This window comes from Myotis davidii, unplaced genomic scaffold (assembly GCF_000327345.1).
Source record: "Myotis davidii unplaced genomic scaffold, ASM32734v1 scaffold468, whole genome shotgun sequence".
NCBI lineage: Eukaryota > Metazoa > Chordata > Mammalia > Chiroptera > Vespertilionidae > Myotis > Myotis davidii.
The window spans coordinates 124584-141694 of NW_006299170.1; the positions used below are offsets into that span (position 1 = coordinate 124584).

At 39.3% G+C, this 17111-nt stretch overlaps 1 protein-coding gene across 2 annotated transcripts in view; it reads right to left on the reverse strand.

Annotated features, from left to right (window-relative positions):
- PDGFD (platelet derived growth factor D) overlaps positions 1-17111 on the reverse strand; it is a 216857-nt gene that overhangs the window by 21607 nt on the left and 178139 nt on the right. For both annotated transcript variants that reach the window (XM_006774654.2, XM_006774653.2), the window contains exons 4-5: positions 5699-5761; positions 1856-2054 (exon numbers count right to left, since the gene is read on the reverse strand). In XM_006774654.2, the coding sequence (XP_006774717.1) occupies positions 1856-2054; positions 5699-5761 (262 nt within the window). The remainder of the gene's footprint in view (positions 1-1855; positions 2055-5698; positions 5762-17111) is intronic.

Below are 17111 nucleotides of genomic sequence, written 5' to 3' on the forward strand. Positions count from 1 at the left end.
CGGCGGATGGGGCCCACCGGGAGAGGACCAAGGACAAGAAAGGCCTTACCAAGGAAGTGATGCAAACATATTTCAGAATTCCAAGCACCTGTTGCTAGCTCACATTTCTTAAACAAGTACTAGGTACCAGGTCCTCTTACTAGCACCGCTAAGGATTCCTGGAATTGGTATTATCATATATATATATTGCCAACGAGAAAATGGAGGCTCAGGAAGGTTCAATGACTTGCTGAAAAATCACAAAACTTGCAAGTGGCAGGGTTAGGATGTAAATGCAGACACCCTGCCTCAAACTTAAAATATTTTCTGGGTGAAAAGTAGTGAGTTTAGGTGACTTTTAATATTTCCAAAAAAATAGGTGCCAGAGGGGCTGCCCCTTGAATAAGCTATAGTAATTAAGATACTTAACGACAGAGTCATATTTTATCATTTCTTTGTCCAATAACCATTTAAAATTGTTTTTCTTAGGCTTTCAAAACATTATGAATATTTTACATTCCTTTAAGTTTGCCTAATAAAGATTCAAAGACAGCGACACCTTACAGAAAAGCAGCTTTTCCTTTGAGGTGAATCCAGTCTGAGGCCTGGGGAGATTCAGTGTGAGAGTTACAGTTACGTGCATATGGAACAGCTCCACCAGTTAGGGCCACCAGTGACCCTCCTGTGCCACCTAAAGTATTCTTTGTAAGTGTGTCAGAGTATCACCTAAGTCATAAGCAGCAGACGCAGGCAGAAGTTAACGAATTAGTTGTTTCAGTCCAAATGGTCTACTTGGTTGTACTTACCAACAGAAACTATCTTCTAAAGCATCCCAGGTTCAGTTCTTAAAAGTACCCCTGATACTACAAAGTATAGAGAACAAGCTACTAGTATATTTTAGCTAAATGCCTGCACATCTATGAAGCAAGAGAATCTTCTAAAACTTTTATAGAAAACTTTAATGATAACAAATCTTATCAAATAAAGCAAGGTTGTAACAGATTATAAATTATACTTTATTCAAAAAGAGGAAATCACAAGTTATTTCTCCATTAATTTGAGTTAAACATTCAAATGAACTTTTTCATCCTAAAATCATAATCCTCAGATATAGGACTAGGATATTTATTTTTGAAGAGCTTAAGTATTATTGTTTTAACTCATGTTTTCTCTGCCTGGATGTTCCTCTCTTCTCCCCTCATTATACTTTCCTGAATCTCCTCATTGAATCAACTATCCCAGACTTTTTTGCTTCTACTTGGGGATGTTTACATCCTACGAACCACCCAGGACACCAAGTACATGGTAGGTCCTCATAAAAATTTTGTAAAATAGACATTGAATGAGTAGAATTGAAATCTACTCATTGAGTTTTGACCATTGTTTTACCAGGAGCCTCTCCACCAACCCTGAGTCCTGGGCTAAATTAATATTCATCATAGAGGCACTGGCTCTGCCACTGGAGGCAAGAGGTCATAATCCTCACTTCCTCGCCATTGCTAACTAGCCACAGGCTCTGATGAATTATTTACCTCTCCTGACTTTGGTTGCCTTCAGTGTTTATAGTGGGGCTAATAATGCCTTACTTGCCTAGAATCACAAAGCTCATCTGAATAATTTTATAGGGTCTTTTCTAACTTCAAACTATGGCAGATCTTTGACTAAATCATACCTTTCTTAGTCCCATACAAGCAACACAGTTTGGAAAAAACACAGAACTTCATATCAAGGTGCTGTGAAAAAGATATGCGATAATGGACTGACAATAATCACCTGATTTAAGTGAATGAAATATGTTGCATTGCTAATCCTTAGTTATTAGTACAGTTAATACTCCTGTCTACTTATGAAGAACTTCTAATACTCTGTTTCTTACCTTTTGACTTCCTGTCGCGGTATGACCGGCCTCGATGATGAGGGGTGTCCAAATATAGATTCTCAAGATCTTCTTGCCAGGACTCAGGACTGAAGTGCTTGAGCAGATCTTCCACCGTATCAAATTGTGCAATTGTTTTATCCAGAGCGTCCGCAGTGAGAGTGGTGTCAGTTACTGATGGAGAGTGATAGGAGACCCCCTAAGAGTGACATACAGCTCAGTGTACTCAGAAAAAGTCCATTGCTGTGAAATATAATAGTCATACAACTACACGGAAGGAAGATAAACAAGTCTGGGTTTATAAGACATCATGTGTGTAAATATCATGCTACAGTACTATTTTTAAACAAGCACAAATAATTGGTAAATGATAAACATTCACTTGTTTTTTGCAAATCCAAACCAGGCAGATTACAAAACTTGCACTTGGTCTGAATTTTAATCATTAAACAAGAATGGGCTAGATGGAAATATTAAAATTAAGTCATCCAATTTCTTGGTTCAATGTCCCACATCCATAGCCATATCAACAACTAATGGTGAGCAATTACATTTTGAATTCCTTCCACGCAAGTTTTGCATATCTGTCCCATTCTCCCAGGCTTAGCCTCTGTGTCCCCTCTTTACAGGTCACCTAGCATTGCAGGTGTTGTGTGAGCAGAGTTTGCATCTACTCTAGAGACATCTTGACAAAATGTGGCACTTTAATTGGCTTATTTACTGTCAACAAGGATAATTAACCAGGAAACTGGCTCTCTTGACTTCAGAGTGGAAGATTCACGTGGGAAGCAAATGTATTTTTTTAAGTGCTGCAGCTTGCTAGTGATCCTAGGTGCCATTAAAATATGGTCAGGAATACTTTTTTAAATGGTAATACACATCACTGAGAGTCTGGAAGGGATTATGTATTTTTCCCTGAAACATATCTCCCCATAAGTTTCCAAGCACTTACTTCACTAACCCTTCACTAATCTAGAGGTAAATGAGCCATGATTCAAACATCTCTGTAGAAATTCATGACCCATTAACAAGGAAATAGAGAGCATGTGGTCTCCAATGGTTTCTAAATGTCTTTAAAGAAACTGCCAAACAAATAAGATCCCCCCAAGGGCAAATATCTTCTATTACTACAAGAAAATGGAAATTAATGAAAACTTGTGTTCCTGAAACTTAACTGCAGTATCCTATTGAGAATTAATATGCACCATAGAGTCAGAAACAGTAAAGCCCACATTTATAGTCTCACTCTCGGGTAATGTTTTCTCTTTTTAACCAATCAAGGGCCAAAGGTCTGTAAGCGATTCAATGATCACTTGTTATGACAGGAATAGTTGCTCTTAAACGAAACGAAGTGTGTAAAAGCATTAACCTACCACTGGTGCATGTGAGCAGTTTTCAAATATACCCTGGGAAAAGTGAGTGTGTGTTCTTGGCTGGGAAACATGAGATAGATGAGTGAAGGTGTCAGGCTAGCTCCATACACTAGGTGTGTGCGCGCGCGCGCGCGCGTGTGTGTGTGTGTGTGTGTGTGTCTATGCTGAACCCTAACTGAAGTACCTCATTTTTGTCTTTCACATTCCTCTTGGCATCATTACTAGAGGTGGATAATACTTTGATTCAGTCCCAAAATTCCAAATTCCCATTCAAATTGTATTGTCTGGAGAATCTACTGTCTACCTGGCTCATAGTCACCGGATGATTTACAATTAGTCCTGTATCACACTAATGTGGGTCTAAATCCAGAAAACCAAATAAGCTGGCCAGTGTTAGGTGCATGGGCAGCATATAAAAGCTTTGAAATTAAAATGCTTCCTGGGCTTTTAAAATAAAAGCAGGGATATCCATCAAGTCATTACCACCCAAACAAAAGCTTCTTACAATGACTCTGGGGAACTCCTGCAAGGTGCTGCTGGGAAGTGGAGTGTACCCAGATAACTCATCAAGAAAAAGGTGTGTGTGTGGGGAGTGGGGAATGGGTGGGAGAGGTCTCAGTCCCAGGAGGAGAAGGGAATGAATAATGTATTTTAACGTTCGTCTGAAGAGCAAACCCAACACACAGATAAAATGTGACACCACCCTTATGTGTGAGCTTTAGTGCCTTTTTCAAATGTTGTCTCAGGACAATGGACAGAAACACAGATGATGGTAAAGAAAATGTTTATGACTGCCTACATGACCTAAGAAACCCATGAGAACATTTTTGTTAGGTAATTATTTAAAACCTATTTTTGAGAGAAATAACTATTTGGATGTGCCTCCTTCAACTCCACGTTTTGATCTCATTCAGCCTTTGTTATATGTTTACAAAAACAAATTCTAAACCTAACTGAATTACTTTAAAATGATAATTTGTACAAAAATAAAAAAAAAATGCTCTGAGAATTGTTAATCACTTTTGTTGACCACTTTCACCAAAAACAAAGTATGGTTTGTACAGAAGTTACTGGAAGGTTCAGAGGCCCTGCTTGTAATCCAGAAGTTCTTGAAAACCAGAATGCTGGTGGAAGAAGCCACGTCTATTTGGTCTTCCTAGAGGACTAATCAGAACCTGGATTTGGACCCAACCTGAAGACTTCGCGGTTGATGTGGACTCAGGGCTGAGGTTCCACAGATATTCCAAATGGACGGCATGATCTCTCATTAAGAGAACTGGGATTATCCCGAGTTAGTATTGGGTCCTTTAATGAGAAGCTGGAGGATGTCTTGACAGAACAGCATGTTAGGTCTTGGTTGCAAGGCCGCCTCTGGAATCTACTTTGAACTGTCAGTCTCAGGCTGCTAGCTGCCCAAGCCTCCTGGCTAGCCCCCAGCTCTGCATTTTACCTGCCTTATTTTCATCTTCACCTGCCTGACAATGACTGCTTACTTAGCTGCGTTCAGAGCATGCATTTTGGGCTGTCAAAGCCAAACAGATAAAACACTCTAATATCACTCTCAGAGGCCTCACTGATCTCCGGCTTGGTTGTTCCAGTCCAGCAGCCATGGCAGGCAAATCTAATCCTCCCAGAATCCAGAGCTGAGGAAATCCTGCCATCTGAGGCAATTTTAAAATTTTTTTCAAAGAGCAAAAGATAGCATATCACTTTGGGGAGGGGAGGATCAACTCCAGTGACTCAGCCACACCGACCCACTTTAGAACCATGAACAAGCTTTCTCCAATCTCCTGACCTTTCAGTGAGCAGTTGCATTTGTTATCTTGTATTTTATTGCTACATAAGTGCTACCCATAGACTTGGTGAAAACAAGGTCTGTTCTTTCTGTGCAAAGTAGATAAGAAGACAGAATACTGAGAAATGACTAAATTTGGAGAAAAAAATTGGGGCATGAACCATTTTATGGTTCTAGTATGAGTGATGTTTTATTTCCAAGTCAAATAGAACACATGCCTGGTTTGCACTTAAGTTATCTCACTGTAAACATTGGAATTTTTTCACGTCTGAAAAGATCTTTGACAATGCAAAGGTTAAGAGCTTCCCCAGAATAGTCAAAAAACGATTTCAAAATTCCCCACTGGAGCGTGGGCCGTGGACCAGTTTGATATGTATGAGGTATGTGCACAGTCCTTTGGTTGGAATGTTCTGCTTTGAAACTGATAAATGCTTAAGCCATTGTCTATTCCATGCTCCCATAATGAGCACTGGCATTTCCTGAGAACTGTCTGAGAGAGGGGAGAAGGGCATCTGGCAGCGCCACTGTAACCTACATGAAAGAGAAGAGCACACCATGCTTGAGATCTGGCTTGTGGTCAAGTCATAGGCCCTGAAGACCGCTGACGTCGCTCCGGGTTGACCTTAGCTACTCCATCAGTTTTTTTCACTGGCAACAGAAAAATAAATTACTTACTGAGACAGAGCTTGTGACCGACTCCCAGTTGGTCTCCGAGGCTTCTGCGGGTTGGAAATCTTCCTAGAAGGCAAAGAAACATCCATATGAGTCAATCATTCCTCCGTTCAATTCATTACATGCACGGTTTCAACATCTCAGCCATCTGAATCTTCTCCCAACTCAGTGACAACAGGAACAGGGGCTGCATCACCACTGAACAGGTCACCATTTGTCTCCAGCACCTCTCCTCAAGGCACAACTGCAGTCACATTTACTTATAGGCACTGGTGAGATGGGAAATGTGCTGACAGGAGTTCAGATTTTAATTCAGTCATGTACTGCCTGTGACACCAGGTAATCTACTTAACCTCTCCAATCCTTCTCTTCCTCATCTGTAAAAGGCTGGTATGTGGTCCTTAAATTGCAAGGTTGTTTTGAGAATTGACTCTATTGATTATTATGTAGTTATAACTGATACTTAATAAAGCACTCAAAGAGCAATACTAATTATTATCAGTATTAATATTTATTTGGTTCTATCATATTCAACCCTAATGATGAGCTACATTATAATATCAGTGATCTTTTCAAAGATCAGTTAACTGTTTCTATCAATTCCTGATTCTATCAAGAAATTCCAGGAAGAATAGAGAGGGAAGAAAATAACTGTTGGAGTGACAAAGTAGTAACCACTCAAGGAAAAAAGGTAAAGGACAGACTTGAGAAAATTATTTATCTCAAGAAGCCATAAAGGATATGTGATAGCAATGGACCTACGAGAAAGAAACTTATCTGCTAAGGCAAACTTCTCTCCACTTTGTGACTTTTCATTTTAATTACTCTAGCACCAGCAAGTTAAACAATAAACTATTAGCCAAATGTTCTTTCCAACCCACCAATTAGTGATATATATCATTCTATAATGTACTCAAAGTGTGGAAGATATATTTCTAAGCATAAATGCAAAAGTCAAAAACATAAAAATCGATACACCTCATATGTGCAAAATGTTGTACAAATCCCAAAATATCAAAAACAAAATTGAGCATAATGACACCAGCAAACACACTTGTAACATATTTAACAGTTAGCATTTTTAAAATAAAATGAACTCATAAATCGAAAGTTCATATAGAGGATGTTCCACATCATATAATTTTGCTAGAAAAAGGTACAGATATCTGATTGAAATAGGACTAAAAACAATCACACAGTCCAATTAGCATGGCTCAGTGGTTGAGTGTCCACCTATGAACCAGGAGGTCATGCTTTAATTCCAGTTAGGGCACAGGTTTCAGCTCAATCACCAGTATGGGGTATACAGGAGGCAGTGTAGGAAGCAGCCCAGATCAATGATTCTCTCTCATCATTGAGGTTTCTCTCTCTCTCTCCCTCTCCTTTCCTTAATAAAAATATATTTTCAAAAACATTCACACAAATATTGACATTGTTGGCAATGAGTTATTATTTTTCTTTTCTATTGTGAAAATTAATAAAGGCAACCTCAACCAAGAAGGGCCTGTGGAGGGAGCTATCATGCCCTGCCCCTCATTCCTGGTTGCCCGGAACAGGAAGAGAAGTTCTGTGCAACTCCAACAGGAAAATGTTTTCTATTCTACAATACTACCCCAGGAGAAGGAATGAAGATTTTTTCTTCCCATGGCAACAGCCCAGCCAATAACAGAGTGGCACAGTCTGTCTAATGAAAAGCCATTATAATCCAAGCTCCCAGTTACCCTCTGGACTCTTTCTTCATAACAGCTCTTCCCAAATTCCTCTTTTTGCTGTTCCCAGATCTCACAGCGAATGGCTGTTCAGTTTTATCCTAGGTGATTATGCTCTATATGAGTAGATGAGCCATAAACTGTTCATTGCTCACAGGGCTGTATTCCACATCTCTCAAAACTTATGCAGTTACTTGAGTTTTTAAAAAGCTTTCAACCAAAACAATCTAACTCACTAAGGATGACTTATTTGGGGAAAGCTTTAAAAGACATTTGTCAGAGTATTTTCCCTAATTTTGAAAAAAAAATTCTGTTTGCTGTTTTATATTTATTTCTCAGAAAATAAAGTAAATTCTCTCCTACTTTTACCTGTGCTTCTTGACTGAGTTAATGCTTTTTGAAATGCATAAAAACATAGTGGGATTTCTCAAAGTTCATAAAACAATAACAAGCAAATGCACTATCAATATTTATTCTTTCAGTGAATTCTTCAGGTGTGCATGACACTCTGTGGTGTTCATGACTCACTGAGGGAAACTTAAGTAATGCTAAACTACAGGCCTGTGCCCTGAGATCACTCTATGGGGGAAATCCTTTAGAGCAGTGGTTCTCAACCTTGGCTGCACATTGGAATCACCTGGGAATCTTGTTAAAATCCTGATTTCTCGGCCTCATCAGTAGTAGCAAAAAAACAGAATTTCCGGAGGATGAGGCCAAGAAATCAGGATTTTAACAAGATTCCCAGGTGATTCTAATGTGCAGCACATGAACTTCTGGAATGCTGTCCAAGAAATGTACATAAAATAATAATACACTTATGTCCTAATGTTTATAGCAGTGGTTCTCAACCTTCTGGCCCTTTAAATACAGTTCCTCATGTTGTGACCCAACCATAAAATTATTTTCATTGCTACCTCATAACTGTAATGTTGCTACTGTTATGAATCGTAATGTAAATATCTGATATCCAGGATGGTCTTAGGCAACCCCTGTGAAAGGGTCGTTCGACCGCCAAAGGGGTCGCGACCCACAGGTTGAGAACTGCTGGTTTATAGGAACAGAATAAAGCAGAAATTGAAAACCCTTAGGATCAATCAAACTCTGTGATTCAACCAAACCTTTAGAAGTATATTTCATTACATGCTTATCATCAAATCAGCTCTTTTTCATGTAATATGGAAAAGACCTGGCCTGGAGACCAGCTTTTATTGGCAACAACATTTAATACAAAGATATCAAGAGTTCAAGAATCAATAATTAACAAGAATCAAAGAGCATCTTTCCAAGTTAGAGAATTTGTCTGTGAAATTTAATAACAGATATTCTTAGAGCTGTAAGAAGCCCTGTACATGAGTCATCTATTAATGGAAATAAACTTTTAATAAAATATAAACCACATCTTTATAACAAATATCCTCATAGATAAGACATGCCTTCAGATTTCCACTGGTTGAAGAGTTAATTTTACGATGTTTTCATTTATCATTGTAGACAATAAAGTACAATTTTTTAATTGAGAACTTCTAGAATTCATCACCTAATAATCCATGTAATTTTGATGCTAATGTGAAAATATTTTTCAAAAGTTCATTTTATTTCTTATATTATGAGACAAGGAACTTTTAATATGTGTGAGTTTCAGATTTCCTCAGATAGAAAGAACTTAGTCTGGGAGGTTGTTCTCAATAGGATAAGCAAAGATTAGAGCAAACATCAGTCTAATGGGAAAAGAAGAAAGTCCCTCCAGGGAGTTTATCAACTAGGAGGATGTCATGTAAGCCATGTCTGCGAGCTAGAGAAGAATAAAGGTGTGTGTGCAGATAGAAAGGGGTTTTATTCAATTTGGAAAAGGATGAGCAACCTGCAATTATTGCTTGTGTACTAAGACTTGAGGAAAACAATGAGAGAAGAGATGGATGGTCAAGAAGGTTGATTAAAACCCGTGTTTACCAAACAAGATGCACAGAAAACTGCACATTACAAAATATAACTTTCCTAATAGCTTTCATTGTGTTTGATGCAGACCAAATGATAAAAGAATATTTAATTTACATCTCCAAAAATACGGCCAGAGGTCTCTCTATGATGTGTTGTTGAGAAGATAAGTGTAGATTTAAAACCTGCGAACAGCTTTTGTAAACACATCGAGGTTTAGTATTAAGAAAATGCGATGATTATTTTGTAGTGACAGCTGCCTTTTATGGAGCATAGATAATGTGCCAGGCTCTATTTGAAACCCTTTTGGTACAATATCTCATCATCATTTCTGCAGCTTTAAGATATGGCAGAGCAGAGAGTCGGGATGCTTAAGCAACTTGCCCATGGAAGCAAGCCTGGTTAGTAAGAAGCTCCACACATATCTGAGCCTGAGGCTGACTCTCTATGATCTTTCATCTCCACTGCATTCCTCCTCCTCTTATTTATAAAGATTCCTTTTATAAGATAAACAAACATCTTTGATTTGTGCTAAGTATAGTTTTCATACATTCCTTAAATGCATTTCAAAAGAACATTTGGTTCGGTTCACCAGTAGCCTGAAAGTTATTGAAGATTGTACTTTTGATACTGCTAAACTAATCTTAAAAACTGTTTACACTCCCAAGCTAAAATGGATAGCTGAGGAAATTATTTTGTTACCTAAGGAAAACTGCAAGTTTAAAACAAAAAGAAGAAATATTGAATTGAATCATTCATATTTTCATCCCGTGAATTTAGCACAATGCTTGGTACATAGTGAGCTCTCTATGTTTTGTTTTGTTGTTGTTGTTGTTGAAGGAGGAAATACTGTTTTGTACTCTAAATTCAACAAACGATTTCATTTTCATTGGATAACTCTGTACAGAAATTCACTCTTTTTTTTTTTAATTGATTTTTTTACAGAGAGGAAGGGAGAGGGATAGAGATCCAGAAACATCGATGAGAGAGAAACATTGATCAGCTGCCTCCTGCACACTCCTCACTGGGGATGTGCCCGCAACCAAGGTACATGCCCTTGACCGGAATTGAACCCAGGACCCTTGAGTCCGCAGGCCAATGCTCTATCCACTGAGCCAAACCGGTCAGGGCAAAATTAACACTCTTAAGTACTGCTAAGTTTCTCTATACTTGAATGGCATCATATCATTGGATTATCTTCATCGTAGCCAAAAGCTAGCATATTATTAAAACAAATACTAGAGAAAAATGGAAATTATAAACACTATGAAGATTAAGACCAGCTCACCTAAATCCCTTAGCTAAAATAATTTCCTCTGTGAATACAAATGATTCCATCGCTAATTTCCTACATCTGATATTAAGGAGAAAATACCATTTGAAGTCCAATAGACAAAGCAATAGTCATACTACCAGGGAAAAAGGCACTCATGAAACGTTATTCAGCAAGTTATAGGTTATAAAGTAAAGGAGAACATCTTATAAAAAGAATCGAGGGAAGTCAGTTATAAATCATTCAAAAGCTGTTCATTCATTTTAAATATGAATATTGCCTAGGGACATGACTTTGTGTTGTTGGTAACACCATCCCCCTATACACATTCATCCTTATCCTCACACTCAACCAGTATGCATTCATCAGAGCTGCCACTCATCATAACTATCATTTGGCTCTATAGGCTACCCCGGATGTAAAATATTTAATAACTGTGTTAACATTGTAGAACTATGTAAATGAAGTCACAATTAATTCAAAGGACAGCCTTATTCATCACCTGACTGTAGGGGGATTTCCAGACTCATTTATGTGGTTAAACCAGAGGGTGGGTTAATGTAAAGTTTGAAATAGAAGTGCAGTACTCACACCCCTACAAATCCCTCCTGACAGAAGGTGAGATTAGCACATTCTTGACTTTGCAGTTCCTCTTTCCACTTCCCACTCAAATAGCAACTAATCAGAGTAGTTTTGGGGTTTCAAATCTCAAAAGCAGGCTTGCTGTCTGGGCCCATTAGCTGAGCTTGTTGGAGCTAATTGCCAAGCACGCAGGTCCTGGGTTTCATTCTGATATGAGTTTGTAAAGCTTTGCACAGAGAAAAACTCAATACTGTGGCCAGCCTGTGGTTAAAGCCAGGGAAGGAGACCTCTTGGGAACAGATGTGCAACTCAGTCCATGTGACCTCATCTTCATTCCTGACTAAACAACAGTCTTCTACTGGCGGGGAAAATCATGTCTAAAAACGATAAACGGTGTGTAAATGAGAGATCCTGCCGTTTGAACCTTATTGTTCCTGTCTATGAGCTTCTATAATTCCTTTTTACCTTTGTTTATCATCTAATAGCAGCAGCACTTTTTACTTTCGCCTGTTATTATATTAGCGATATTCATCAGCAGTTTCAGTGAATGGGAGCAGTAGGCTTTGCACAGCAAATTTTAAATACTAGATTGGCTCCCTTTTGTTTTCTGCTATACATTTCTTGTAGTATCGCATGCTGTGTACTTAGTAAATGCTAATTCAGGCCCTATTCATCTAAGCCAAATACATTTACAAAGTAATGTATGCTGCCAATAAATTAAATAACTAACTAAATAAATAAATAGGGCGATGCATTCCAAAGTCAAAGAGAAAATACTCTAGAGACTGGGTATTACTTTTCCTCTGCTGGATTAGAGAAGTCAGAGCTGACAATGCTTTCGGCCTTGGCACAAAATTTAGCTCAGATATTCCCTGCATACGGATTTTTTAGGACATACAATGCTTCATATCTTATATTTATACCCCATACTTATTTCTTTAATCTCAGCAGCACAGTTTTGGAGATGGGCAGTAGATTAAAGATCTCAAAGTTCAGAGTTCTATTCACTATTTGACTAAGATTTTTAAAAAAATATATTTTATTGATTTATTACAGAGAGGAAGGGAGAGGGATAGAGAGTTAGAAACATCGATGAGAAAGAAACATTGATCAGCTGCCTCCTGCACACCCCCTACTGGGGATGTGCCCACAACCAAGGTACATGCCCTTGACCAGAATCGAACCTGGGACCCTTCAGTCCACAGGCTGACACTCTAGCCACTGAGACAAACCGGTTAGGGATTGACTAAGATTTTTAAATGAGCAAAATATGGACCTCACTGTGCTACGCACTGGGTAATGCACAGGTGCAAAACTTACACAATTGCTCTTGAGGAATTGTCACCTAGATTCATTCTAATTCCCCACCCCTGTCATTCCTTTCAATTCAGCAACATTTATTTTCTTAATGTGTTCCCATTATGTGAAATTACAATATCTTGCTCGTTTATGTTTGTACTTATTTTTGAGCCTGTGTCATTAGAATGTCAGCCCCTGGAGGGTAGCATGTTTTCTAACGTTTCCACTGCTCAAACCCTGGCACCTACAACTATCTGTTAACTAACATGCATTCAATAAGTGCTGGATAAAAGAAAGAATAAATAGTCTCTAGATTGCTGTGATGATTTGTGTAAAGCCCTAGCTTTTCCTTGCACATATTTGTGTGTTAATAAATATCTGTGGGATGAATAAATTAATAAGGCCTATAGAAATACATGCTCTATTAGGGCTATAAGAAGAGCCCTGTGCGTCTACAGAGAAAGGGATGATTTAAGTCCATCTAGGAGGTCTGGGAAAAGGCCTCAGAAGAAGCAGTCTTGAAGTTGAGCCTTGAATGGTAATTAGAGCTTTTGATAGCCAAGGGAGTAACGTGGAAAGAAGAGCAGGCACAAAGGCAAGATCTTGAACCTATGAGGGTGCCGTGTGCTATGTGCCCGAAGTACTAGGTAGGAAATGAGTCTGAAGAGGAAAAAGGAGGGAAAATCAGAGGGTTTTCAGTGCATGTGTAGCATATTTTTCAGTAGGGTATCTAATCATCCTTCAACCACCTTTGCTGACTACACAGGTCAAGGTGCTGAAGATACAGAAATGAACAGAACATCAAGGTCACTGCTCTCAGTGAGCTCTCATCCTGACCATCCTTTGCCTACAGACAAGAAAACCAAGTTCCCAAAAGGCTAAGCACCATTGGCAGGTCTGGTGCCTGGAGCCTAGGTCTCTAGACACACTGTACCGCATTGCACCAACTTGCAGAGAGAGCCACACATCACTCACCCCGGTCTACATGCCTCCCTTTCTGTGTGTATGAAAAAAGGAAAAAGAAAACTGTTTTTGTCATCTGGACTTTAGTGATCTTACAACATAATGGAGTTCCTAGAAAACAAATAGCAAACAACAAATAGTTATTCTGAGAGATGAGAATAGTGGGGACAATTTGAAGACAAGAAATTCTTCTGTTGATTTACTAAAACATTTTGGAGTGTCCATAATCTTCTAAGGCAACTTTAGAATTAAAAGTTATTCCTCATTTTGGTAATCAACCCTCTAAAATGATAATAGCATTCTTCATTTCTTCACTCAAATACAATTTAGTTTTATCTTATCCCTCAGCAGGGTACAAGATTACCTTTCTTCTTCAAAGAAGAGCTAGAATGTTTGCCTGATGAGAGGATTCAATAGATAAGACTCCCGTAAGTACTTTATGATAACCCCTGAGGTTGGTCAGCAGGGATTGCTTTAACCCCTGAGGTTGGTCAGCAGGGATTGCTTTCGTGGGATTACTAAAAGCTATCTCTAAACCCAGCAGGAGTCATAAAAATGCTAGAATACAAATGGGTCTGAACAGCTTTCATCAGAGAATCTCTGAGTACAAACAAAAGCTAACTCCAGGCCTTTAAATGAAGAACAGGAATTAAGACACTACTTTGCTATTCACCTTGCAGTTATTTTGTTTGGTAGAAACATTTGATAATTAGCGCTTTAAAGCATTTTTAAAATGTGGCTTTCATGATTAGCAGCTGATATATAAGTAAGAAGTAGACCACTGAAGTTTCAGGGTCATTTGTTACTGAAACATAACTAAGCAACTCATGCCTATTTCAAGAACCTGTATCCAGAGTCATTACTTTCTAATGGAAACACATTTAACTCATGAGAAAGCTAGAACTATATTCCATGTCTTCAGACTCCTACTCCAGAAGTTTCCTGTTCTAGCACATGTTTTTAAGAAAAGACAGTCCCGCCTGGCCAGTGTCGCTCAGTGGTTGAGCACTGACCCAGGCACCAGGAGGTTGCTGATTCGATTCCCAGACAGGGCACATGCCCAGGTTGTGGGCTCTATCCTCAGCAGGGGGTGCACAGGAGACAGCTGATCCATGTTGATGTTTCTCTCTCCCTCTTCCTTCCTCTCTCTCTAAAAACAATGTCTAAAAAATAAAAACATATATTTAAAGAGAGAGAGAAAGAGAGAGAGAGAGAGAGAGAGAGAGAGGGAGAGAGAGAAAAGAAAGAGAGTCCTTTACATCGATCTTCAGATCTCTAGAGTGATTTCTAGCCACACATTTTCTTCTTCCCCAAATCCACTGCTGGCAGGCCTTCAAAACTGCCCTACTCTGTAGCACTGTCCCAATCCCTACCCAACTCTGCCCCAAATCAGTCAACGTTGAGGAAGAAAAAGAAACACACGCTGGTTTCAGAGGCATTTGGCAATATTGGGAGGGTCAGTGGATGTACTCTGTCAGGGGCAGAGGGAGCAGGCGAGGTCCATATGGATGACAGTCAGAGGCAGTGGAACCCTTGGTCCGGGGTGCAAGTGAAATATGCCTTCACCTTCACTCAAGTGCTACTTCAAAATGGATCCCTGACTGTGTGCTCTTCCAGAACATGGCTTCAGAACAGTGTACACTTCTCCTAATCTTCCAGCTGATATTATCTTAGGTAATATTTACATTTATATTTTTAAAATGTAGTAGTGCAAAGTGTGGTAGTATGGAAAGGAGGTCATTCCATACTAGGTGTATTTGAAAAACACTAATTCGTCTTCTAATATTAGATCAACAACAGAAGTGTACGTCCCCTCAAGGAAAAACCACTGGCATTTAAAAAAACAAAAACAAAAACAAAACACCTCTATAAAGAAAAACTTCCTTTGATATGAAATGATACACAAGCCTTGGCACACAGGCACTGGACTTCATTCACACTGCTCTCTCTGTGTCTGACATGTGAGAAGCCAGGGGAGACTGCTACCATTTAGGATACTCTTCAACAACTCTCTTTTAAAATAATCTTTTATAGATACAGTAAACACACACTATATAATTCTATTATCTTCCTTTAACATAGCACATTAAGTTAGGGAGGGCATTCAGGGTCATTTAGCTCACAGTCCTACAAAGTGCATCAATTGTTTATTATTATCAAAACTGGTCAGCCAGGCTGGCTTTTGTGGCTCATTTGGTTGGGCATCATCCTGTTGCCGGTTTGATTCAGGGCACCTGCCCAGATTGTGGGCTCCATCCCTTGTAGGGGTTGTGCAGGAGGCAGTGGATAGATGTTCTGCTTTCACTTGATGTTTCTCTCTCCTTCTCCCTTCCCCCCTCTCTCTCTACAAATGAATAAACTATATATATAAAAAATAATAAGTGTTTGGCCAGGGGTCATTATTTCCAGCTGTGGAAGCTTTATTTTAGTATAAAGCCAACAGTTGTACAATTCCCCAAAGTTTTGTACAATATTGTGTATACTGTTATGTTAATGGGATAATTTTGGAGGAAATGATAGAATTAAAATGCAAAGTTCTTGCCCACATGCAGAAGACAACCTGGTGCCTATGGGGGTGCTGACAGAGGGGTTGGGGATCGGTAGAGTTAATGACCCAGCTCACCATCGAATGTGTTCAAGTGCTGACCACAGTAGTCTCTACCTTAGTGTGAAATTCATCACCCTTGAGAGGTCTAGGGGAACTGTCATTCCAACTGGCAGGTTTAGAGGAGGCCTCCTCAGTAATAGGAACACAAGCTCTGAGCAAAATGGAAAACCTTGACACTTCAGCAGCTCCTTGATGTCCCCCTGGGGAACGGGGGCGGGGGGGGGGGGCGCGGAAGTAAAGCCTCCCCCATGCTGCCCCCAGCAGATTGGACAGGAAACAGCAGCAGCACTCCTGGCTGGTCTCAGGTTCTCTCACTGAACCTGATTCAGCAAGTTGGCAGTACTGAGTGTTCCGCCTTTAGCACTTAGCCATCTGCATAGAGAACAAGGAAAGGAAGGGACCTCTCTCTTATTTTCTCACGATGTGGGGAGAGAACTGTGCAATAAGATTTCATACATAAAAGACAAAAACTATTTGGATCAGGCGAACACCATCTAATTAGAATTGTTTTATTCTCAGCTAGGTTTGGGAAGCGTCCTATTGAGTTATGGGGACAGAATGAGGATAGGAGAGGAAGGAGAAAGATTGCTCAAAGCAAAATAGCATCGTATTTAACCAGTGTCAAATAATTCTGGGCTAAGAAAGCTAGATATCTGCTTTACTGCCTTCTGTGGCTCCCTTTATATTTGCTCATCCTTTGTCGGGCATGTCAAACTTTACAGCCATTGTTCAGCCAATGCATCCATTAGATTTCATCAGGATAAATAAACAAAAAACATCCCCAACTCTCCAGTTTAAGTGGAAGATACTATCCTTTTAAGAGCACCGACAACAACAAAATAGCCATAAACTTTTAGAGACGATAAGAATATAAGTTAACAAGAATCTGTGCTCTCAAGAGAACACTGTGCTATTCTGCCAGCTTCTTCGCTTACTGATGGGGTAGAGAGCTGGTGATTTATTATACACAGTAGAGAATATTGCTTTTGGGAGCTGTTTTAGCCTGGACTCCATATTCTCTTCAAAAATAAAAGGAAACTTTGAATT